General features: G+C 34.4%; 2 protein-coding genes across 2 annotated transcripts; both read right to left on the bottom strand.

Moving 5' to 3' along the window:
• Positions 1 to 1,733: 1,733 nt before the first annotated feature.
• Positions 1,734 to 6,771, bottom strand: LOC130714754 (probable inositol transporter 2). Its single transcript, XM_057564702.1, has 6 exons — positions 6,492 to 6,771; positions 6,050 to 6,120; positions 4,251 to 4,586; positions 3,494 to 3,601; positions 2,796 to 3,389; positions 1,734 to 2,398 (listed from the first exon to the last, which is right to left on the bottom strand). Exons 1-6 carry the CDS (start codon positions 6,622 to 6,624, stop codon positions 1,925 to 1,927), a joined length of 1,716 nt encoding a protein of 571 aa, XP_057420685.1. The 5' UTR covers positions 6,625 to 6,771; the 3' UTR covers positions 1,734 to 1,924.
• A 10,291-nt stretch (positions 6,772 to 17,062) lies between these two features.
• Positions 17,063 to 21,973, bottom strand: LOC130714909 (probable inositol transporter 2). Its single transcript, XM_057564886.1, has 6 exons — positions 21,574 to 21,973; positions 21,407 to 21,477; positions 19,618 to 19,953; positions 18,835 to 18,942; positions 18,123 to 18,725; positions 17,063 to 17,712 (listed from the first exon to the last, which is right to left on the bottom strand). Exons 1-6 carry the CDS (start codon positions 21,704 to 21,706, stop codon positions 17,215 to 17,217), a joined length of 1,749 nt encoding a protein of 582 aa, XP_057420869.1. The 5' UTR covers positions 21,707 to 21,973; the 3' UTR covers positions 17,063 to 17,214.
• Positions 21,974 to 24,863: the final 2,890 nt, after the last annotated feature.

Consider the following 24,863-nt stretch of genomic DNA (forward strand, 5'->3'; position numbering starts at 1 on the left):
TAGCAACTATCAAGTGTAAGTTTCAATAACCTTCATCAAATCATTGATAAATGTCATTTTTCTTTGATACACACTCATTTAATATTACTTAACATCACTAAATGTGTTTTACAATCATCAACAAGAGTTTACTTTAGCCAATAATAGTCGACCAACAATTATAAAAGATAATGTCGAGTAGGCATGGAAGTTTTAGACAAAATATAACCTACGAATAAGAGCTGTAACTTATATAGGTGAATCCATAGAAGGTCATTGACTAGTTTTCAAAATAGTTTTTTTTTTTAGTTTAGGTTTGTCATATTATATGCGCACGTTACAATAATCTACTGAAAGAATAAAAATAGAAAAAAAATTTCAAAAAAAAATGTGAAAAATGGGTTGGCGGGCTAACCCAACCCAACCCGCCAAAATACGGGTTAGGTTGGGTTGACCCACTTTTAAATTTGGGTTCAAAATCCCAACCCAACCCGTCAAAAAAGGTGGGCCAAACGGGCTGGCCCAGCGGGCCTAGCCCATTTTGCCACCCCTAACACCAAGAATAGGACGAACATACACCAAATGAAATTAGGATGAACATAAAAATATACTTATTCAACAAACAGACCATCATAAATAGCCGAATATTTCCGTCAACTAATCTAAAATGGATCTCATATCATCATCAACAATAGCCATGTTATGATTTCCACTCCATAAGACAGCCATGAAATTGGCTCTGGCTTACAACACTATAATATATTAAATTCCAAAATAACTTGTTTCATAGCTTAAAACCAAAGTAAGTAGCACTTATATATTGCAAACACTAAGAGTAAAGAAGCTAAAACAGTGACATAGCAGCTAAAAACAAAGCATTGTCAAGGATCCAACAACATTACAACACCGGTTATGAATTAAGGTTCTTTCATGGTTGAAAAAGGGAATTGAATTTAGATTTTGGAAATTGGAAGTAAAATCGGTTATAAATTAGGAATATGAATAATGGAATATTGAATTTTAAAAAATATTGAATTTGGTTTTGGATATGGTAATCCGGTTTTTTAACCAAATTTAAAAACTGGATATCCATATTGGTATCCACTTTAAAAAATGGATAAATTAAAATCGGTTTTATATGAAACCGGATTTTATGGATATAGTTATGGTTTGGTTATAGATTGGTTATTGAAACCGAATTTATTAAACACCCCTAGTTCTAGTATGTATGCTAAGATGATACATTCTAATTGTGTTGTCACTTGTATGCAAATAATATGCTGAGTTTTAGAATTTGCTTATAAATAAAAAATGAAATAAAGGATGCAACTCTGAAAACTAAAATTCAACAATGAAATTGGTTTCTCGAAGCCAAAGCCCTTTATGTTGAAAATTCTTGAAGAAATTTATCAGTTTTTATGTAAAACCTACAAAACAAGTCCTTGGTCCAAAATCCCAAATTAAATAAAGCAACAATGATAAATCAAGCATTGCTTATTTGAACATAAATTTACAATGTGTTCAGTAGAACAAAAGAAAACTAGAATGTGAAAAGGGTATAATCACAACCAAAGAGGATGAAAAGCATGTGGTGAAAGTTCTATTTTCCAAATGCTAGGGCTGAACAGTAAAAATAGCAAAGTTTGCACTTTGCAGTTCCACATTGAAGAAAAAAAATACTAAAGCACAAGATTATGACTAAATACTTATCAATATTTTATATGCAAATAATTATTTTAAAATTTAATCCATAATGTTCAAGCTTCGGAGATTTCATAAGGATTTCAAGAAAGCAATCCAGTCAAAACATAATGAAAACTAATATGAAGTCTGCAAATCTTAGAGATAAAATATCATAAATCATCAACAAGGATTCATAGTTTTCTAGACTAGAAAGTTCTTCACTAACAAACTTGAAAACCAATATAAATGGCCTCAAACTGAGTCAATTCTTCTCCCCACCACTTGTCTTTTCCCAAAACTTCAAATGCACAGCTCTTTTATTGAGCATACTCTCAACTTCCTCCATTGGAACTCCCTTGGTTTCCGGCACGAAAATGAGCACAAAGAAAATGCCAATAATAGCAATAATTCCAAACATCATGAATGTCCATGCAGTTCCAATGGTTTGTGTCAGGGACAAGAAGGACTGGGAAACAACCAGATTTGAAACCCAAACTGTTGTTGAAGCAATCCCGCCGCAGATTCCGCGGTACCTTAAAGGATAGATTTCAGAGTTGACAACCCATGGAACAGTTCCCATCCCTGGTGAGAAGAATATGATGTAAAGTGCAAGGCCACCCAATGCAAGAAAACCCAATTTGCTTGGGCATCCCTGAGTGTACCAAGGCCTGTGGTGAACTTTTTGACATTGAGTCCTTGTGTTGTCATCAGAGAGCAAACATGCCCCAGGTGAAAGCTGCAAAGATAATAGTGTGAGAAATTAGCATAGGAGTGTTACATAATTTGAGAGAATGTTGATTACAATGCATATGTGAAAATATTCTCTGGATTTGAATTTCCTGCGGTCGAATTCCGCTAAATTCGCTACAGTCAAATCTCTATAGCCGTTTGATCATGATCACTCACGATTGTTGAGCCCTGACTACAATGAATTTAAAGAAATTCAAGAGCAGGGAAACCTGATCTACTGTTGAATTTCAGCGAAAATTTGACATGTCACTTAAAAAACAAGGGTGGGGACTGGGGTGACTACAAACATACCCGAGTAAAATTTTATTGGTGAGACAAAAAAAATTGATCCGCGATATATTAATTGTATAAAAATATAGATGCGAAGATGACAAACTTCTTACCTTGTCAGATGCAGATGCACAAAAACCACATTTTGGTGAAGCCTTGAGGCACTTCATGCAATTCCATTCAGCAGGATTCACAGCATGGCTGAAAGCAGGGCAGGTGCTATTAAAGCTAGAGGTTTCCACTGCACTGATCATTGGGGAATGAGTTTCAGTCAATCTGAATGACCAAGTGATTAGGACCAGGGAAAAAACAACACCACACAAACTGATCAAAGCAAGTTTCTTCCTCCCAGTTCTGTCAATGAAGAAAATGCTCAGAATTGAACCAAATGCATTCAGCCCAGAAGTGATCAGAGATAGAAGCAGGGCTGTCCGATTCGACGCGTAACCAGCTAACTGAACAATGGTCGGGCTGTAGTACATGACAGTGTTGATCCCCACAAACTGCTGGAAGAATTGGAGGCCCACTCCTGCATACAAACCTCTCCTCACAGATTTGGTTTTCAGCAGTGTCATCAGGGTGACCTTTTCGCCTTCTGATTCCTTCTTTTCCAAGGCAACTGACTCCTCCAGAGCTTGAATCTCGGCTTCGACCATGTCAGGGGCGTAAATCTTTCTCAGAATTTCTTTTGCTTCCTCCTCCCTTCCCTGGAATGACAAAACAGAACAGCAGAAAAGTGAGTTGTTTCTCAGACAAAAAAAAATCAAATAGAACAAGTCAGATGCATGATGAATGTGCTGATTCAACTAACCTTTCGGAAGAGCCAACGCGGTGATTCTGGGAGGAAAAACATTAGGGCCACTTGGATTACAGCAGGTGCTGCAGCTACCCCAAGCATCCACCTCCATGTCCCTGGTGTCTGAATAAAAAAGTAACCACAATTTCAATCACCACATAATAAGGTGCAGCACAACTTTAATAGTATCATACAAGAAAATTTGAGTGATTATTCATGTAAGACAGCATCATAAACTAAACATGTTTAATAGTTTCATTAACATTATTAGAGACAATCATGTTCGAGCCCTATGCATCCACGATCTTGTGGGGCTAGCTCTCTTATGAAATTTTTTATTTTCATATACAAGACTTGAACCTGAGACTTTACTTAAATGGATCAAACATGAACTACTTAACATTTTACTACACTATATCACCAATCATTAAAACAAAGTAGCAAGTAAAAAGAAGATTTTGGAACATGATATCTGATAAGGGTAGTTTTTCTCACCTTAGTGAGGGCCAAGTTGATGAGATACAAAATTTCAATTCAACATACAAGAAAATTTGAGTGATTAACAACATCATAAACTAAGCTTATCAAGGACAAGAATCCATATTCTCGTGGGGCTAGCGCTCAAATTTTTTACCATACACAAGATTAAAAGGAATTTGATATGAACTACTGAACATTATAATAATTTATATCACAAATCATTAAAACAAGTAGCATTGTAGCGAGTATAAAAAAAGAGTATTTTGGAACATGGTTAAGGGTAGTTTCTCACCGTAGTGAAGGCCAAGTTTATGAGGTAGGAAAGGAATTGTCCGCCAGTGATGAGGAAACTGTTGAGAGCCACAAGGGCTCCGCGAACCTTAGTCGGTGAAGCCTCCGAAATGTAGAGGGGTGACGCCATTGAAGCCATTCCGACGCCAAGGCCAACAAAAACACGGCCAACAAGGAGAACAGCTGGGTTGGGAGCAGACGCCAAGATCACAGAGCCAATAAAAAATAGTATATCGGCAATGATGATCGAAAATTTCCTTCCGAAACGATCATTCATCCATCCACCTACTGCAGCACCTAGAATTGCTCCAGCAATTGCAGTACTCACTATGGCTTCCTGCAATAGTCACATTGCTTCAACATGATTCAACCACAGTCATTAGACTCGCGAGTCTACGCAGACTAGTTTTGGGTCACAGACTAGACTCGGTAGTGTTACAACATAGTTCAACCATAGTAACTCATGATTTGTCAAAACACAAGTTAAAGTATGTTACATTACACCCAAATACTAGGACAAATCCTTTAATTCTCCAAATGTATGACTTCATAGAATACAGTAGACTTCACCAATTTACACATGATGATAAAAAATCATAATTGGAATTTCAAATTTTAATGATCAAATCCAATTAATGGAAAACAGTAAGTTCACTCAGTAGATGTGAATAATTTCACATAAGATACAAAACTTAAATATGAATAGTTTTTTTGGGGTACAAAATGCTTATACAGAAAACAAAGAAGGAAAAAGTGACTTTAAAGATTACCTAAAAAGTTGATTTTTTTAAAAAAATTTAAATTATTTTTTTAAAAAAATATAAACAATAAAATAAGTGAAAATAGTTTTAAATTTAAATTTCAAAAAAAATCGAATTAACTGCACTTTAAACAGCTCATAAAATAAAATAAAAAGAATGAGATCTTATCATTAAATGGTGGTATTATCTTGCCAATTTTTTTTGGTAGAATTGATAAAATTCCCTCCAAATAACAAAAAAAAAAGAATTTAATAACATCAGTTTATTTTGATTTTGAGCAATTACTGGGTCCCATTATTATATATGCTAGTTTATGCCTTTCCTTTTTATGAATTGATTGATTGATGATGATGCAGGGTGAGAAGAATATGTTAGGATTTCAGGAAAGAGGCACTTGTCACTTGTCAGTTTATGTTCTGTGGGGATGTCTTCAAACCCAAATGAAGAAGAAAAAAATAGTAATAGATGGATGTATAAAAGTGAAAAAAAAAAAATTGAGATGAAAAAATACTAATAATATTAAAAGTATGTAAATGTAACGGATCAATCCGGATCATGTGGTATTTGGAGACCAAAATTAATAACAATCCAAGATAGAGAAAGAGAGAATCTTAAAAAGTTAAAAACCATATATTTATTTATTATTTTTGGATAAAAAATCTGAGAGTCACAAGAAGTGTTTTAATTTAACGAATAAAAATATGTACACAGTAACGCTCTTCTCGTGATCACTGAGTAAAAGCAGACAAATTTAATCAATTTCCACCAAACCATCATCAAATTAAAATCACGAGCACAGGAGAAATTTGACCTTTATCATAAAGTAGGATCAGTTGGTTGACAAAGTGCTAATTTGTATTTAATAGTGAAAAAAACCATGAACTTTTGTTTTTTTTTTCAAGTTTGTAGTGAAAAAGATTCACGAGGACTCATTAAATAAGGACTCAGAATTCCCACAACACAATGGAGATTTAATTGGATAAAGGACAAAGTTTTCATCTATGAAAAACAAATGCAATTAGGTGTTCATTCAATTTACCTGAAGCCATGTTTTCTGTTCTACAGCTTTGAAATCATCTCTGATGTACAGAAGAGCCCCTGATATCACCCCTGCAAACATCCCATCACAGAAATAACATCAATTTCTTTTTGATAAAATTCATGAATAACAGGTGTCAAAAAAAACAGGGTAAGCTTGACATGAGAAATTGAAACAGGGGAAAACAGAGGAAAACAGGGGAAATGGTGGTCATGAATTAGAAAAAAATAAAAAATAACAAGTGACTTTAAATTGCCGCCCATAATCGCAATTGCGGCCACCGGCAATGTAATGGGGTTTTCGAGTCTCTCACGACATAAATTGCAATTGCGGATGTATCAATCCGCATTTGTCTACAATTCCGCGACATAACGACAACAGCAACTGCGATCGCAATTTAAAAACTAAAAGAATCGTTTGCATAGGTTATTAATTTATTTACCAGTGTCATAGCCAAAGAGAAGGCCACCAATTCCAGCAGAGAAAGCGAGGCGAAGGACATAAGGGTTCTTCCATGAAAGAGACAAACATTCCCGAAAGGCTGAGATATCAACCTCAGGGACTCCTCCTTCCATGTGAAAATGGTGTGATTTTGCTCCTTATGAATTGGAGTAATCACAGAAGAGTGTATAGAGAGAGAAGAAGGGAGAGAGAGAGAGAGAGAGAAGAAAACTAGTGAGAAAATGTTTCAGTTCTGACTTGTGAGACTGAGGAAATGTGGAAGAAAGGGGAGAGGGTGGTTGTATTTATAGAGGGAGAGAATGAGAATGCTGAAATATCGTAAAACTCGGATTACAGTTTTTGAACTGTTATCATCGTTATCCATTATAATTAATCAATATATTTGATATGGAAAAATTAGTTTTGCTAAAAAACTTAAGGAGATATTTTTGAAAGTAAAAATAAAGGAGATATTAATGATGGAATTAATTGTCATCCTTATCTCTTTAGTATAATTTTTTCTCATAAAAACTTCTTTATTAAGTTTGACGGATGTCATTACAGGTAAATGGGTAAATGGTTGCACGTCTCTCCCAACTTTTTTTTTTAATGTAATCTCATAAAAACATTCTTAATGTAGACCTTGAATTATTTTTTTATAAAAAGTACTAAAAAGTTGTATTTATGAAACAAAATAAGAAGTGAAGTCATTTCATGCTCTGTTAAAAAAAAGTAATTTCATGCTTACCTTCCAATTTTTTTTTTCATGCTTTGACTCCTTTTAAAAAAATTCATGCTTTGACTGAGTTAATGTGAATTGATGAACCAGAGCAATCTTGAGTTTTGTTTTACGAGAACAAATGGATAGGAGATATAACAACCCTGAAAAAACAAAAGCTAATTTAACATAAATGGATGAATAAAAAAAAATCAAACATAAATTTTTTATCGTATTAAATTAAATTTACGAAAATAGAGTGCAAAACACAATGGGTGGGTATCGGTCATAGTGGTTAAATGATACACGCTCTTTGAGAGATATTTAACATTTATTATACCTAGGTTGAATAAAATTATCTCAAATGTTAAAAATGACTAAAATTAAAATTTACGAGTCTTATATTATCACATTTTGTTTAGAGACTGAATGTGATATTCAACTAATATTTAGAATGCAATTATTTCATAATTTTCTTTTAAAATTTTACTTTCTTTAATTTTTTAAAACTTTTTAGGTGGTTGTCTGAGCTTTTAAATATAATCATTATTCTAATAAAATTGAAAATAGACCATTTAAATAAGCTACTTTGATTAGCTTAATAAAAAAAGACATTGCGATATATGAGAAGGAAACGAAATACAAATAAGCTTATAATTTTCATAAATATCTCTTAAATTAACTTCTTTTGTTGGAGTGCTAAAAATAATTTTCCTTATAACCTTAAGCAAATTAAATGCACCCTTAATATCATAGTTACAGTAAATTATTTTTTAGGTATGGAAAATTAAATAAAAAATATAGAAATTTAGATTTGAATGATAATCAAACAAAGCATTATGATAAAAAAAAAAACAAGATAAGGATTAAAAATGAATATAGAAAAAAAATTAAAGGGGTATTTAAAAACTTTTAAAGATTGTTTTTTAAGAAGAAAAAAACTGTTTGAATGAGATGTTTACAGACATTAAAAATAAAAAAAAAAAATTTTAGTGGTTATGGTATTTTAATTTTTAAAACTAAAAATAAGAATTGTTTTAAAAAAGTTTTCAAAAGTTGTAATCAAACAAACTCAAATCAGCCAAGGTAAATATTTGATAAAATCACCCAAGCTTTAGGTGACTAAATATGATTTTACCCATGGTAAATCTTGGGTGATTAAACAATAAAATAAAATATATTTTAGCATATTATACAATTTAAATAATGAATTTTAGTATGAATTAAAGGGACATGCATTGTCAGTGTAAACAGATTTTACACAGTCATCCAATTAAATTCTGTCACATATAGGCTTGTGAGACTAATCTATCGTTCCACGGTTAGTGCACTTAATAGTAAGGTTGTTCAATGAATTTTTCCATTCACAATAATTAAAATTCGAAGACCGATCAATTATTTAAATGATGAAGTCTTGAATTACTACATCAAATCACTTGATTAAATGAATGATTATAATAGCTAGTGGGTGATCACGGTGGATAAGAGGCATATCCATTTTATATAGAGTTTGATAAAAATAAGATAATTACTCAGTAAAATACACTATATCATCCAAAGGATAGGATCCTGCATGTGCACAACATTAGAAGTTGACAATAAAATCGTAATTATTCTTTTCTAAGTGACGAAGATGCATGCAGTATTTCTGGTTCTCTCGGTCATATGCTTTACATGTTTCTTATCACTCATTTTTCATTTTCATCATAATCCTATATACACTGAGCTTTACGTCCAAAAGTGTTAATATGGTCTGACTAATTGCTCAACCACTTGCCACTTTTACAAACTTTAGCTTTGATTGATTCATGATGTAAGCACGAACTTAACCACTGTTAGTCACAACTTAATTTAAAATCCGTTATCCAAACAGCAAACGGAAAAACTGCCTTTTGCTCAGCGTTGCCCATTTTGATTGACGGTAAATTTTATTCTACGGCGGTTAACAACAACTGCCGCTAGTCCACTGACACTAAACGCATCCATTTTCTTGTAGTGAATTTTGATTTTTAAATACACACCAACATTGCATTCATCTCTATACGTACTCTAGTTTTATTTTGGATGTGTTGCATACTCTCAGGGAGGCAAATGCGTGTGCTGACTTTTTAGTTAAGTTTGGTGCTGTTCAGAATAATAGCCTAGTCTTTTGGGATGAGTCTCTTATTATTAGTTGGCTCTAACCTTTGTGAGGTCTTAAGCCGGATTTCCCGTTCTTTTTTTGTTCTTTAACTATTGTACCAAAAAACTCTCTCAATTTTCTTGCTTAACATGTCTACATCTCAAATGAAGAATTCACCAACTATTTTTCCCTTAACTAACGATCCAGATATCATTTCCCTACTCTACGTACATTAGTACTTTTACATCACATTGCCGAGAGAATAAAAGACAATATTCCACATGACAAAAATATGAATACATATGAAAAACGTAAAAGCAATATAACAAATAAATGTTACTGAAAACTGTCTATCTTATTTGAATGCACGGCAAACATTGCACCGAACCACCGACCACGGTTTGAAAGTTGGATCGATTATAACAAATAGCATTATATATTTCACGGGTAGCCATGTAATATTTGGCTTCATGGTCTATCTAAATACTAAATCATATCCAGTAGATCATTATTGTTCCCTTATAATGCATAGTTTTGGCTTTTGAAAAAAAAAATCATTATTGTTATTATATATTTTTAGTGAAATCAGTTATATAAATTAATTGCTTCTTAAAATATTTAAACATATTTGACTTTTATTTACGAAAGCTTAAGTCCATGAGTTTATCTAAGGATAAATATTTAATGGCTGAGAAAAAAAAAGGATAAATATTTAACAATTTTAACATTTATTATAAAGTAGAATTTTCTAACAAAGAAAATCATAATAGAGATATATTTAACAAAAGAAAAACATGTAAACCTGAAAATAAAGTGAATATTAGATTAAGTGTTGAAAACTCCTCTGTAAATAAAATTAATAATTTTTTTAACAAGTCTTACATTGTATGAAAAAGAATGTGTTAAGCAATATATACCTAAAAGAGGCGAATTCTAGTGTCAATCCATGACTCGATCATATGGATCAGCTGGGGGAAGCCATTTTCGAAAGCAAAATTATTATTAGATGAATGGTCGATAATACAAACGACACTCAATAAAGTGAGCATAGTCCCCTCCAAAAGTACATAGAAAAACCTAAAAAAACAATTTAGTACGAGCTAAATTGTTACCCGACAATCATATGTAATAATGTGGCTAATCTTAGGTAGTACTACATATGGTTATAATGACGAAAGTAAACTAATTATATAGGTGATGAATCAAATTAAGTTAAAGAAGAATGCAAACAAGTAAGTTATAAGTCTATGGGTATTATTCATGCTTTTTAAGGAGGTTAATTATTTTGTAGTGGAGATTGAGTATATTTGACTAGCGTATACTACATGGTTATCATGATATAAGTAAATTAATTTCGTGAATCAAAGGAGAGAATGTAAGCAATTAAGTCATAAGTACAGTTAATTAACCATGCATCTAAGGCATTTCTCACCACCTAATTATTTTACTTTTATCAAGTTAATTAACTATATACTTATTGGCACCGATGTATATTGATAAAAGGACACACTTCAAGATAAAAAAAAAAATTATGAAACTCTTTCTATAGATTGATGAAAAGTCTATGTACATTGCATATGAGTGATATCTAAAGACACACTTAGAAGTTAGAACTTAACCTTGAAAAATAGGCCAAAACTTGAGCTATTTCCGTCTGGATTGCTTATCATATTACTCAAAACACAGATAACAACCAACTTAAAACACCGTACTGCTTTAATTTCAATGCTAAAGCAGTCATATAAAGTAAAACGTGTGTGATTGAGACTCCATCGTATTATTTGTTATTTTCTTCCCGTGTCCTAATTATAATTGGTTGTAATGTTTGTCACAAAATGATATATATATATATATATATATATATATATATATAAGCATTAATGAAGAATGCTGTTTTTCTTCAAATCCCACATGTAATCTTCTTCATCTAATTAGAAGGTCACATGCATGCTTCTATGAAGAGCCATAACACGGTCGATCACCTTATAGGGTTTATTTTCAGACTGCAGAGGAAATATGATGTCCGGGACCTCTGTAATCTCTTAACCAATATGAAGTTTTTGATATAAATGACACACAAAAAGGAATCAGAGAATTATCAATTTATGGCAAAGAGAAAGAGAGAGTGAGAGAGGGAGATAAAGGAGCATAAGTGTAATGACAGTACAGAAGTTGTCTACACGACAAGAAGACAGAGTCATGGAATTTGTGTGTAGGGGTGGCCGGGTGGGGAATAGGCCAGGCCGTTCGTAGGGACCTATGGCCTAGCCTAGGGCTGTCCAAAGCCACCCAGACCGAACCGCAATGCATAAGTTGTGGTTCTTTCATCATATTTCTTTTCTTATGACATTGTAAAATTTTATATTGATGTACTTGGTTTGGTTATATACCATGTTGTTGAACCGGAACTTTAGCCATTGACATGACTTATTGTTATCGATCCAAATTATACTAGTAACTTCAGTTTCTTTAGCCATTGAAATGATGACTGTACGAAGAATCTGAAAAATGAAACTCACGAAATCAACAATAGGCATGAGATACATTCTCAATAATAGGCATAATGCTCTTGGAATCATCCAGACTTCTAGCTCAATCATTATAGGCAAAACCTTGAAGCTTTTTTTCCAATACGTACAAGAAAAACACTGATAGTCAACAATTTTTAATTGTCGGTAGTAAAAAAAATCATCAATAATGCTTAATTATCGATAATAAGAAAACCGTGGGTATAGTCTCATCAACGTTTTTCTCAAAGACTTTTAAAAAATCATCAGTAATTACCAGTGTGGTCAATGATGTCTGTAACTTACCCATGACTTTTTTCGTCAATAACTTATCAACGACTATTTTTGTCAACAACTAGACCGTCAATATAATCGATTTGGTTAAAAAAAAAACCTTATTTTATTGCTAATAAAAATGTCACATTCACAAAAAAATTATCCATGAAGTGATATTCTTATTCGCAACAAAAACAAGTCATTTTAAAGCCTTTAAAACTATAACTATTTATAACTTATATGAATGTGGAGAGGAAGAGGAGCTAGGTACATGGTAGCATTTTGGACCGAACGGAATGCTATGGAATGCAAAGCACATTTAATGCAGCATGAGGCTTGGGAGAAGGGAAAATATCTGAATCGAGGGTAATTCGATTTTAACTCATACTTGGTGAATAGAGAATATTTTTTTGATAGCAACCCATACCATCATGTACATCTTTGACGACTTACTTAGTTAATAAAGTGGATGAAGCATAAGAGAGAATGTCTTGAAACTTTTCACTTCATGGAGGCCAGAAAGAGACCTTAGTTTATAGGAGCTAAGAGAGGAGGCAAAACTACACGACATTGAAGACAGTTGAAAATGCTAGTTAGCTAGTGGTAGAGGAATGAGCTAAAGGCTTATATAATTTCCACAAAGCTTGGTGCAAAGTTGTGGGGTACGGCTTGTGACCTTTGAGAACTTAAGGTCCATAAGAAGGTTCATATATATCTCACAAGTTCTTTGCCTCATAATGCCTTTACAAAAAATCAAACCTTTACAAAAGAGAGCGAATGTCCTTCCATTAAAGAGAAAAGACGGAAGGAAAAACAGGGACCGAACTTAAGGATCTTGTAAGGGGCACCATTCAATAATGAAGATACCTTTTGCAGGTGGTTAATTATAAGAGGATAATTGCAAGTTGCTTGCTTTCCATAAAATTGTAAATGATTAAGTATCCAATTATTCATATTAAAAAGTTCTGAACCATCAACTGGTTAAATTATGATGTAATGATAGGGGGAAATCACCTCAGGCTACAACATATCATGGGCGCTAGCAATATGGTGATGGATAGACTTGTTGCGTCGTCACGAAGGTCTCTCCACACACCACATTGGACTCATAGATAAAATCAAGAAAAGACACACACCAATTCTTAAGATATTGGATTTTTAGATCTTTATCTTTTTTAAGCCCTTCAACACTTTCAATTTCATCTAATGTAAAAGTTCAAACTCACATGATTTTCTTGACATTTTCCTCCACTACAAAAAAAAAAGTATTTTTAGTGGCAGCTAAATTTCAATTTCTGGGGTTTTAGTCTCCACAATGTCTATTACCAGCACCTACCATGGCCCCTAGAAATAAAGATGGCTAGTGGCGGTTGCTTGAGGCTGAAAACCACTACATTGTCGCTACAATTGCTCCTATTGCATTTCATTGACTACACCAAAAACATAACCCCAACCCAAAAAGTAAAAAAGGAAAACATACAGAAATCAACCGAAAGTGGGTCAAAACATAATTCCAAAATAAGGTATGAATTGAATCATGAGCATTAGCATTAGTAATCAATGTCTTATTAATTATGAATCATGAGAAACAACCGAAACTTCACCATCTCCTGACAGAAAATGAACCTGCATGCACATTTCAATGTATGCCCTTTATTACTCTACTAAACTTACTCTCTTTAGCTAACGCAAAGTGTCAAAAAATGAGCAAACTCATTTAAATGCAGCGCAAGCTTTCTAACAATTATAGTACTAGGCTTAGGCGGACACTAAGATCACCGATCAATGTAGTGTCCGCCCACCGGCTAGAAGCGTCGGTTTGTGGCCGACCAGCTTAGCGTCAAACTTCAATTGATTCCTCCGCCCCATCTTCAATATAAGCATATTCTCTCCCTCATTCTTCAAAGTCTAACCCTCATTCTCTCCCTTCGTCGCCACTCTCCCTCTTTCCTCTACCACAGTCACCCTCTTCTTCTCCCTCGACCCTCACTCCTTCTCCTCCACCCTCACCCTTTACCCTATATCTCCGAAGACGCCACCCTTACCCTTCTCGATCCCTCCCTCCTCCTCCTCTGCCACCCTCACCCTCTCCCTCGCGGTCTCTCTCTTGGTCTCGTCCTCCTCCCCATGGCGACCCCTCTGGATATGCTTCCCTCTCCATCCACTAGTTGATCCACTGCGAGGCAACGTCCCGGCCCCCCCATCTCGCGTCATCGGTGTCACCACACTTCATCCCCACTATCGCACTATCCCATTGTCTATAACCCCATTGTCGCGGCTGCCGCAGCCCCACTGTCGCCTACACCGCCGTTGTGCAAGTACTATTGATTTTATTTGTGACTTATTTTACAAATGAGATTTGTGACAGACGTATTAGCAGTTTGTGTTTGTAAAAATAAAACTACTTGTTGGCTTGTTGCTAGTTGCTTCGATATCGTTGATCGCTCTTGTCCCTCTTAATTCCTCACCTCTCAATAAAATATTGCTAACAGAAGATAGTGCCCCATAGTGCCCAATTAAGATGGAGAATTTATTTTTCTAAAGTTATAGTTAAGAAATGAGGTAGTAGTATTAATACATGAACATCTATTAATACATTGAGCTTTCTGATTTTCCTTTTCTTCTCAATCATTGCAAGATCATGAATATTATTATTCCATTTGGTAGGAGTAGATTCTTGCGTTCAAAATGTATGGGTTTTGTATATATAAAAAAAAAAAGTTATGGGTTTTGTGAACCGTGAACCAAGAAAAATATATGCTTAAATTACCAATGAGACCGTTTGGGTTAAATAACTCATCATTCAATCACATTGGATCCAACTCACTTATCTCCAATGTGATTGAATGATGAGTTATTTAACCCAAACTTTTTCATGAATCATTTAGACAACCCCATGATGATATACAAGTACTACAAATTAAGAATTTTTCTCCAAATTAGTCAACACATTTTTTTTATTGTGGTGCTAGTGTCGGTCATAAAAATGATCTTATAAAAAGATGACATACATAGGTCCTGTTTGGAAGAGCTTATTTGAGTTTATCTGACAGTATAAGCTCTTATGTCAGTGTTTGAGAGAGCTTATGCAAACAGCTTATGACCTGCCATAAGCTGTTTTGAGCTTATTTTCATAAGCTATTCATGACAGCTTATGAAAAAGAGTTTATACTTATATACAACTTATTTACAATTTATTTCAATAAAAAAATTAAAATTGCTTATGAATAAGCGCTTATCATAAGTGCTTATGACTATAAGCGCTTATGACTATAAGCGCTTAATTAAGCTCTTATGACTATAAGCGCTTAATTAAGCTGTGTTTCCAAACGGGGCCTTCTAGCTATAGTAATCTTTCATAATCCAAGTTTCACCTGCAAGAAACTTGCAGCTCAATTAATACTTTATGCATGATAAACTTTAGACGTTTGATGAGTTAGATGCCAACATTCCGTTGTTGCAACTCTTCCAAACATGGTATCTAATGCAATAAACAAGTTCAGTCCAAAAAAGTTAAAACGAAAGATAAGTGTGAATTTTAGGTAGGAGGGCACGGGTTTCAGGTTAACAAGTGACTTTTATACAAGAGAAACAAATCCTTTTATAAGTCTCTATTTACCACGAACCAATATAAACATAGTTCACATGTTAAAAAGTATTCTCTACAAATTAATTTTAGCACAAAAAGATATCATAAATAACATTTTCTAAATGTTAGTCATCAAACATAGTTCACAGGTGAATGTTTAACATGATCTATCATAAAACTGTTATTTATATATGACAATTCACAAAGGATAAGGTTAAGCTAACGTGTAACAAGGTTTTCCAGAAATGGCAAACATATTGAACAGAAGTGCTTAATGAAAGTCATGAATCTTCATACATGTGACAGCGAAATCACACAAACATTCCTGCGCCCCGTAACCAAATGTAAAGAAAATTATTGCACGTAGATACTGTTTATGTCATGATTCAGATTAAGTTTACAGTTTCAATGATTGGGACTGGGCAGAGCCCAAGCATAACAAAATGCAGATGAAATAAGTGCAAATGCAAATGGACTCTCTTCTTCAGTTAGTAGTAGGCCCAAACTATCTCACCAAACCCAAGTGGATGACCATAATTTGTTACAAAAAATAGTGGATGAATAGTAACTATATTTAGCTATTATTTTGAGGATTGCTAGCAACATTTTTTAATGACACACTCTAACACATTTGTAGTTATTAATTAATTTTTTGAAAAGTCAACATATTTTTTCACTTCTTATAAAATGTGTTGACTTTTCAAAGAATAAATCAATCACAATGAGTGTGCTGAAGCGTGTCCTAAAAAAGGTGTGTTACTAGCATTTCTTTTTTATTTTGACATTCAAGAATATTATGAATACTGCTACTTAATTGTATGGTTTTTTATAACAATAAAATGCTAAGTCGGAGTAGGGAGGAAGACACGTAAAATTGAGTTTTACTCTTCAAATTACTCATTATTTTCTAATTTTCTGATTAATTGTGTTCTTTTGCTCTTTGGCAAGATAGTTACATCCTGTGTACCAATTTGGTGTTTTCATCTTGATCACCGTGCCTCCTAAGATACATTCTACCGGTCCTCTTGACATTGGCTTCCATTGATAACAAGAATTGTCATGTCTGGCCATACAACTAGAGCAGCAGCAGCTGCACATGGATTCTAAAAAGTTTACAAAAATGACTCATAGACCACTCTATTGTATAGACACCGGAGAGAGAATATAACAGTAGAGAGAAATAATAAATGTGATAAACATTGCTATGCGGCTGACATATGTATCTGTAGGAGTTTTTACCTCCATAGCATTTGTGACTGTTAAAAACTCTCGCAAAAACAAGGTTTTGTCACAAATGATTTGTCAGCCAACTATTTTGGGTTTCTTCTTTCCAAATAATAATTCTTCAGACCAAATCATATACACATAAAACCCTTTTTTCATTGACAGAAGATGAACTTTTATCAAATCTACATTGCTAGTCTACATTACACTATTTTATTACTGCTTTCTTTCTGAACCTACATACACACACATTATTGATTATAGGTGATTATACACAGCACAATTAACTTAAGTTGACTGAGTCTTTTGTTTCAACACTTCTTTTCCAGATTTAGAATTTTTCTGCCAAAACTTGAAGTTAAGAGTTCTCCCTTCTAGCATCCTCTCCACCTCTTCCATGGGAAGCCCTTTCGTCTCCGGCACAAAAATAATCACAAAGACAATGGCAGCAACAGTGATGAATATGAATATCATGAATGTATTTGACGTCCCAATCGCTTGTGTCAAGGATAGAAATGACTGAGAAACGATGAGATTCGAGACCCAATTTGATGTAGACGCCATTCCTCCGCAGATTCCTCGATACCTTAGAGGGTAAATCTCAGAGTTGACAACCCAGGGCACGGTTCCCATCCCGGGTGAGAAGAATATGATGTAGAGTGCAAGGCCTATTATTGCAAGCCATCCAGATTTACTAGGACATCCTCTTGTGTACCATAGCCTGTGTTCTTTATGGCATTGGTCCTTTGTGCTGTCATTGGAGATCAAACAAGCCCCAGGTAGAAGCTGCATATAATTGGTGCTATGTTAGAGATATAATAAAGATTATGGCAGTTTTTGTCTAAATTAGCAACTTAGTCCCTAAAATTCCTTAATCTTGGAGACATATGACATGCTAACACGCACGTTAACACGCACTTCTCCCTAGAATTGATTCTGCCTTTAGAATCAATTATAGAACAAACATGCATTAAGCTGCAAGAAGAGAATAACTTCAAGACTAATTTCAGTAATTTGCTTATTTATTTACTACACGATTTTCCCATCCTATGAGTTGATAATGATATCATATTGCTGAAAAGTGATAACTATGCTGCTAACTATAGATTTGAAGTAAGATATATCAAGTATGGGAAATGATGAACTATTGAAATCATTTGGAATACTCAATCAGGAAGGGAAGAGAACAAGTTTACCTTGTTAGCTCCATTAGCACAAAAGCCACAATCTGGAGAAGCCTTCAAGCATTTCATGCAATCCCATCCACCAGGGTTCACAGCTGAACTGTAATCTGGACAAGTATTATTGAACTGAGAGGTTTCAAATGCACTAACCATTGGAGAGTGACTTGTGCTCTGATGGAACACAACAGTTAAAACAACCAAAGCCAAAACAACCCCAGACAAACTGAACAGCAGAAGCTTCTTCCTCCCTGTCTTGTCTATGAAGTATATGCTCAAAATAGAGCCAAACGCATTTAGCCCGGCCGTGAAGAGTGACAGAAGAAGCGCAGTTCGATTGGACGCAAAACCGGCTAACTGAACAATGGCAGGGCTGTAGTACATGACAGTGTTGATCCCCACAAACTGCTGGAAAATTTGAAGCCCCATTCCGGCGTATAAACCTCTTCTCACAGTTGTAGTCTTCAGCATTTTGATTATGCTGATTTTATCAGAAACTTCTGCTTCCTTGATTTCAAGTTCTACTGATTCCTTCAAAGTGACAATTTCGGCTTCGGCTTCGGCTTCCTGGGGCGGGTAAATCTTCCTTATAATTGCTTTACCTTCTTCTTCTCTTCCCTGTTATTCCATTTAAAGTCAAAAAACAAAAGCAAGTAAACATACAATCTCTTAATAAGAAAAGGAAAAAAACTATTCAAAACAATGAATTTATGATAGAAGCTAGAACCTTTCTGAACAGCCAACGTGGTGATTCTGGTAGCATGATCATCAGTATGATTTGTAACACAGCTGGTACTGCTGCTACTCCTAACATCCACCTCCATGTTCCTGGTGCCTGAATTGATTATCAAACAACCAAAGTTTAAAACACTAGTATATTGGACCAACACTCTAGATAATGTAATTAAAAGTGTAACCATCCCCTGAATTTGAATGATAGTAAGTCTGAATCAGCTTATTTTTTTCTCGAATCAATTATGGTACCCAGAATCTATACTCACAGAAGTTTCTTGATTTTGACTTTAAAATCAATTGTAGAAAGATTTCCAAATTAATATGCACTAGGAATCCACTAAGCAAAATGCTTAGGACTTGGAGGATTGTGTACCTACCGAGCTATCGCCTATGATAGCATAGCCTAGAGGATTAGTTATGATCCAGCTAATGGATATTGGATAACCATGAGTTAGGGGAATCGTAACACCCAAATTAAATCAACTATTCATGAAACGGCTAAATTACTACTAGCAACCTAAAGGACAAATCTAAGACCTACATATAAGAAGGGAGAATGAAACAGAAGCAGATATGTTCACTCATCACCGGATCATCCTGAGAACTAGGCTTAATTAGTGTCTTAATCGCGGAGTCTGACCCTAGGTATTTGGACAGAACAATTTCAATGTGTTTATCAAAACATTCTAAGAAAGTTCAAAATACTTCATACCCCACAAGTCACAACATCAGCAAAATAGTCTAAGAAAACATGCTGAAAGTTGAAGTTTCTCACTTTTGTGAAGGCCAAGTTGATGAGATAGGAGAGGAATTGTCCTCCAGTGATGAGAAATCCATTGAGACTAACGAGGGCTCCTCGAACCCTCGTCGGAGAAGCTTCAGAGATGTACAATGGGGCTGCCATGGAGGCCATTCCAACACCAAGGCCAACAAAAACTCGACCGACGATGAGAATGGATGGGTTTGTAGCAGCAGCCATGATCACAGACCCAGCGAAGAAGAGGGCGTCTGCAAATAGGATTGCTTTTTTCCTTCCGAATCGGTCGTTGACCCATCCACCAACTGAAGCACCTATGATTGCTCCAGCAAGGGCCATGCTCACTATTGCTTCCTGCATTATGATGAACACCATTGCTTTTTAGTCTAAATTTTTATGGTGCACTTCACAAGCCAGTTTGAATGTTCTTGATTCTGTTACTAAAATATTGCAGGTGATAGTGTGATACTTATGTGTTGCAAAGTTAAAACAAGTGCATGATTAAATACTCTGTTTCTTACAGAAAGAAGAAGAAAAACAAGAATGAAACAATTGGTAGAAGGAATTATATTTAGTTTGTTTGGTTATCAATTGAGAGCAACGTTAAACTTCAAATACAATTCATAAAAATAGTTTCATTCACTTTTTTTAGCTCAAAGTGCTAACTGTATTTGCACTAATACTTACACTATCCAAATATAAGCTTACTCATCCTGTTTAGCACAATTTTGTTGCATGTTAAATGCTATAGCATGAGTGATCATGAAAATTGACACAAAAATTTCGTGAAACTACAATATCACATTGCTGCGGTCATGACCCATATCTACTGGCTGCTATTAAATTAAAAAATTGTCCTTAATTCGATCCTCAAAGGATTTTGTAGATTTTGTAAAATTGTGCAAGGTAAATCAATGAATCCTAAATCTTAAAGCTTAAACCATGTAAAGAAAAACTTCTGTTAAAGATAGAAATAGCATTCTATATTTTAAAATCCAAAGATAGTGTATTTTTCCAAATGTAAAATAAAAGATAAAAAATCCAAAGATAGTGAATACATTTTGCAGGAAGCAATATCCACTTTTTTATGGTAAAAGAAATTACATTAATTAAGAATGGTGTGAAATCAATTTTATAAACTCAATTTTGCAAATTTTAATTTATTCCAAATACACTATACATATATGTGAGTATGTGACTGGGTGACAGCTCCACACAATACTTGACTTATTTTTATTTTGCCTGAAACATACTTCTCACCAAAGATGTGCGAAGAGTTTGCATGAAAACAAAAAAAACAATTATTGACAAAAAAACAAACCATGCAAGAAGTTTAATTTATTTATTTATATATTTGTCTCGTAACCGCCCTATTTTTTATGTACAAGTTGACGCCTTAACAAAAAATAATGACCAATAAGGGCACCCTCTAATGGATTAACGTAGTGGCCTGATTCATCACTTCGTTTTGTTTAAATTTAATTCTGAACTCATAGATTTGTAGAAAAACTTATTAGTCATGATGAATTAATCTTGTGACAATCAGGAATTTATGTTTAAAAAAAAATACGATTCTCTAGAATGAAGAGATATGTACAAAGGAGATAAACAAATTTTTATAAATTTACACCTCACTTTTTATTTCATCTCATTTTTATTTAATTCTTCTTCATATTACACATTCATCTCTATTCTCTTCTTATATGATCTAAGTGGAACCGATTTGTGAACATATATAATTTTTCCAGTGACAAATTGTTTGGTTAGCAATAATCTTGGAGATGAAGAGAGCACAATAATCCAATACCTGCAACCAAGTCTTTCTATCCACAGCTTTGAAATCATCTCTGATGTGCAAGAGGGCTCCAGATATAACTCCTGTATACATGTACAGCATCCTAATTTGATCAGTGCGTGACCCAAAAATAGAAAAAAAAGAAAAAAGAAAAAGAGATTAGAAATGTATTAACATACCAGTGTCATAGCCAAAGAGAAAGCCACCAATTCCAGCAGAGAAAGCAAGGCGAAGAACATAAGGATTTTTCCATGAAAGAGACAAGCATTCTCTGAAAGCAGACACATCAGCTTCCACCACTCCTCCTTCCATCTTCTTTTACTTCACTTCAATCAAAACTCTAAACTATAAATGTTTATTGCTTTCTCAATCGAACACAATTAAAATAGAAAATAATATGAAGAGGAATTGAAATTATCAAATCAAAGTTGGCTGAAAAATGTATAGAAGAACTAATTAAGTGGTGATGATGTCTGTGAGTGTCAGGCAGGGGTAACAGAGAGGGAGTGATTTGAGCTGCGTTTATAGAGGGGGAATGGTGCCATATTACTAGCTGCGTGGCGATGATAACGACGATTGCATCGTCTAGTTAAATTTTTAGTTTTCTAATGGATAAGAACTAACATCCGATCAAATGTTTGTTATCTGCATAGTCTAATTTTTGTAATTATTCTATAAAAAGTATTATTATAACTTATCAATATAGTAAATATTTTTATTAAATATTTCATATTTTAAACTTTTAAAATAGTCTAATAACTATAACTATACACCAACACTATAATTTTTGTATCTGTGATGATCAAGGTTTGTCAAGAGTCTTATAAAATAAATACCTTATTTGGGCAAAAGAAAGTTGCGATTTATCCACTACAAAAATTAACCAAAAAAACAAGAACAATGTGTAAGATATCAACACTAGAAGGTTAAAATTCGAAGTTACAACCAGCATCAACCGACCATTGGCGCCAAATGAACGTTAAAAGGTCGAAGCGAACTTGTAGAGTCAGCCAGAAGGTCGACGCTACTTTTTAGAGTCGATTTGGCTGACTCTGAGCCGACGCGACTCTCCGGAGACATTGGTTGACACTAATGAGTTTATATTCAAGGTTTGTATTCCCTAATAATGCTTGAAGTGACAACAGGAGGTGGAAGTGACGACAGTGGTGGAGATTGTGGCAGACATGACGGGAGGGCGGAGGATTGGTGGCGAGGCGACATTGAAAGTGTCAACAGTGGTGGAGGCCGATGCAGAGGCAATGAGTAGGTGGGGCGGCACCGATGGATGGTGACGACCAAACGAGAGATGGAAGTGAGGGTATGATCGATATGGTGGATTCAGGGGAGGAGCAAACGCTATGGTGGATAGGGGCTACGTACTCTAGAGGTAGGGGCATATGTAGTATTGGAGGAGGGGGCAGATATATGATGGCAGAGGGGAGAGAGGGATATGTGGCAACATACATGATGGCGGAGGTGGGAGAAGTAAAGGAGGTCAGGGTTTGTGAGTGTGTCGGGAGAGATGTGGGAGCGAGGGAAGACTTGGGTGGTATCGACGAGCGGCAGGTCACGACACAGAGTCAATGGTGGAAAAGCGGGGCGGCGACGACTTGAAGGGGGACAAAGGAGGATAGGTAGATGTTAGGGCTTATGAAGAGGACTTTTGAGAGGGGAGGGATATACTTATGAATCCCAGGCGAAGAAATCAATAACATTTAGCGTAGGTTAGGCTGATGCTAACTTTCTCGCCCACGAAACGTTTCGTATTCATGCAACTTGTCGACGTAAAGGCATGGCCAGCGAATGTTGTAAGTTGACGCTATGTTGGAAAGATATGTTAGCGTCATTGAAGTTGATGCGAAAGCCTACTCAATCGACAGAAATTAGAGTCGGTGCAGTTGACGCTAAACGAAAGTGTATTTTATTAACTTGTTCCTTGCATCAGCTTTGACTCCGAGGTCGTGACGCCTTCAAGGTTGTTGTTCCTGCTAGTCCTTCAAGGCTAAGGGATGGTTGAAGAGGTTGGGTGGGAAGAGGAAGAGGAAAAATGGGAAAAGAGAGAAGTAAAAACAAAAGTGAAATTTTGTAAGCGCTAAAACTATGTGAAAAGTCTACGTGACTAGACATACCCCATGAACTGTTGATCGGGTAAAAACTTGATAATGTAAGCACCATTACACTTGTTCTTCTTTGAAATATAAAAAAGTTCAGTGATAAAAAAATAAAAAATATTTTCATAAACCAATTTAAAATGCAGCTATATATCACATAAACTTGTAAGTTGTAACACATTTAACTCTTTTGATCTAAATGTCTAATTACAAAGTTTTTTATTTTGAAATCCTAATTACAAAAGTTTAAACCAATATAGCTATATGTTAATTTTTGAAATATTATTTTAGAATTTAATCAGCATTTTTTTAAATAAATTTCCTCAAATACAAATTAAAATAAAAATATTAAACATTAAATGCTGTCTGAAAATTTTAAAAATTTTATTGATGTCAAAATCTTAAATATTCAACATTCAAATATTTTTATTTCTTGGCTATTAGAAACCCTTTAACAAATATAAAAATTTGAAACAACTATAGAAAATGAAAAATAAGTTTAAAGAGAAAGACAAATTTAATATGGAAAATTTCACGACGGATGAAGTTCAGCATAGCCGTCTTATCTAGCCGACCACGGGGAAGAGTCTTGCATCGGCGGGGACCTATACTTACACGCCACATATTTAATTTTCTTGAACAACTTTCAGAAGCACTTGCTATGTGTAGTCTTCATCTTTATCCATAAAAAATTAAGTTTCAAATTTATATGAACTCTGTATATCTTTTTAGTTTTTGCATGATGAATTCTCCCTCAATTTAGGGAGGCTCGGACGTTAATCTTTTGAGTTAGTGACTTAGTGGCAGCAATTAATTAGTATACATATCCTTAATTAATAATTCTGCATGCACTTCAAACCATATTTTATAACTTACGAGTTATAAAATGTATATGTATGTTAGCTATCTAAAAACAATATATGCATGTGACACATATATCCAAGGTTTTAAAAAAATATGAAGTGTTCAAGTATATTGGTAGTTCTATTGATTCTTTGGCTTCTTTTATGTTTCTAACAAGGGGTATCGAAGCTGAATGTTATGTAAGTAATTAAGGTGAGACAACTCTTTAGATTGAAAGTCCTTTTAGTTTTAATGTGGTGGTGACCCACATTTAAAGGGTTTGAATTTCACATTGGTTAATTATAGATGAAGTAAAAAATTTATAAGAGATGTAACCCGCATATGCAACGCTGTAAGGTTTTGGAAAAAAGATGCCATGTCCAAATTTCACAATGGTTTTTTATGTTAGCTCACTGTGCTTTGGCTTCTTCAATCGCCCCAACAACATTTGAGAGAATGGTAAGAATTTAAGTTCGTTTGGAGTCTCACATTGGTCGATATTGAGTGAATTGTTG

This window comes from Lotus japonicus, chromosome 4, assembly GCF_012489685.1.
Source record: "Lotus japonicus ecotype B-129 chromosome 4, LjGifu_v1.2".
NCBI lineage: Eukaryota > Viridiplantae > Streptophyta > Magnoliopsida > Fabales > Fabaceae > Lotus > Lotus japonicus.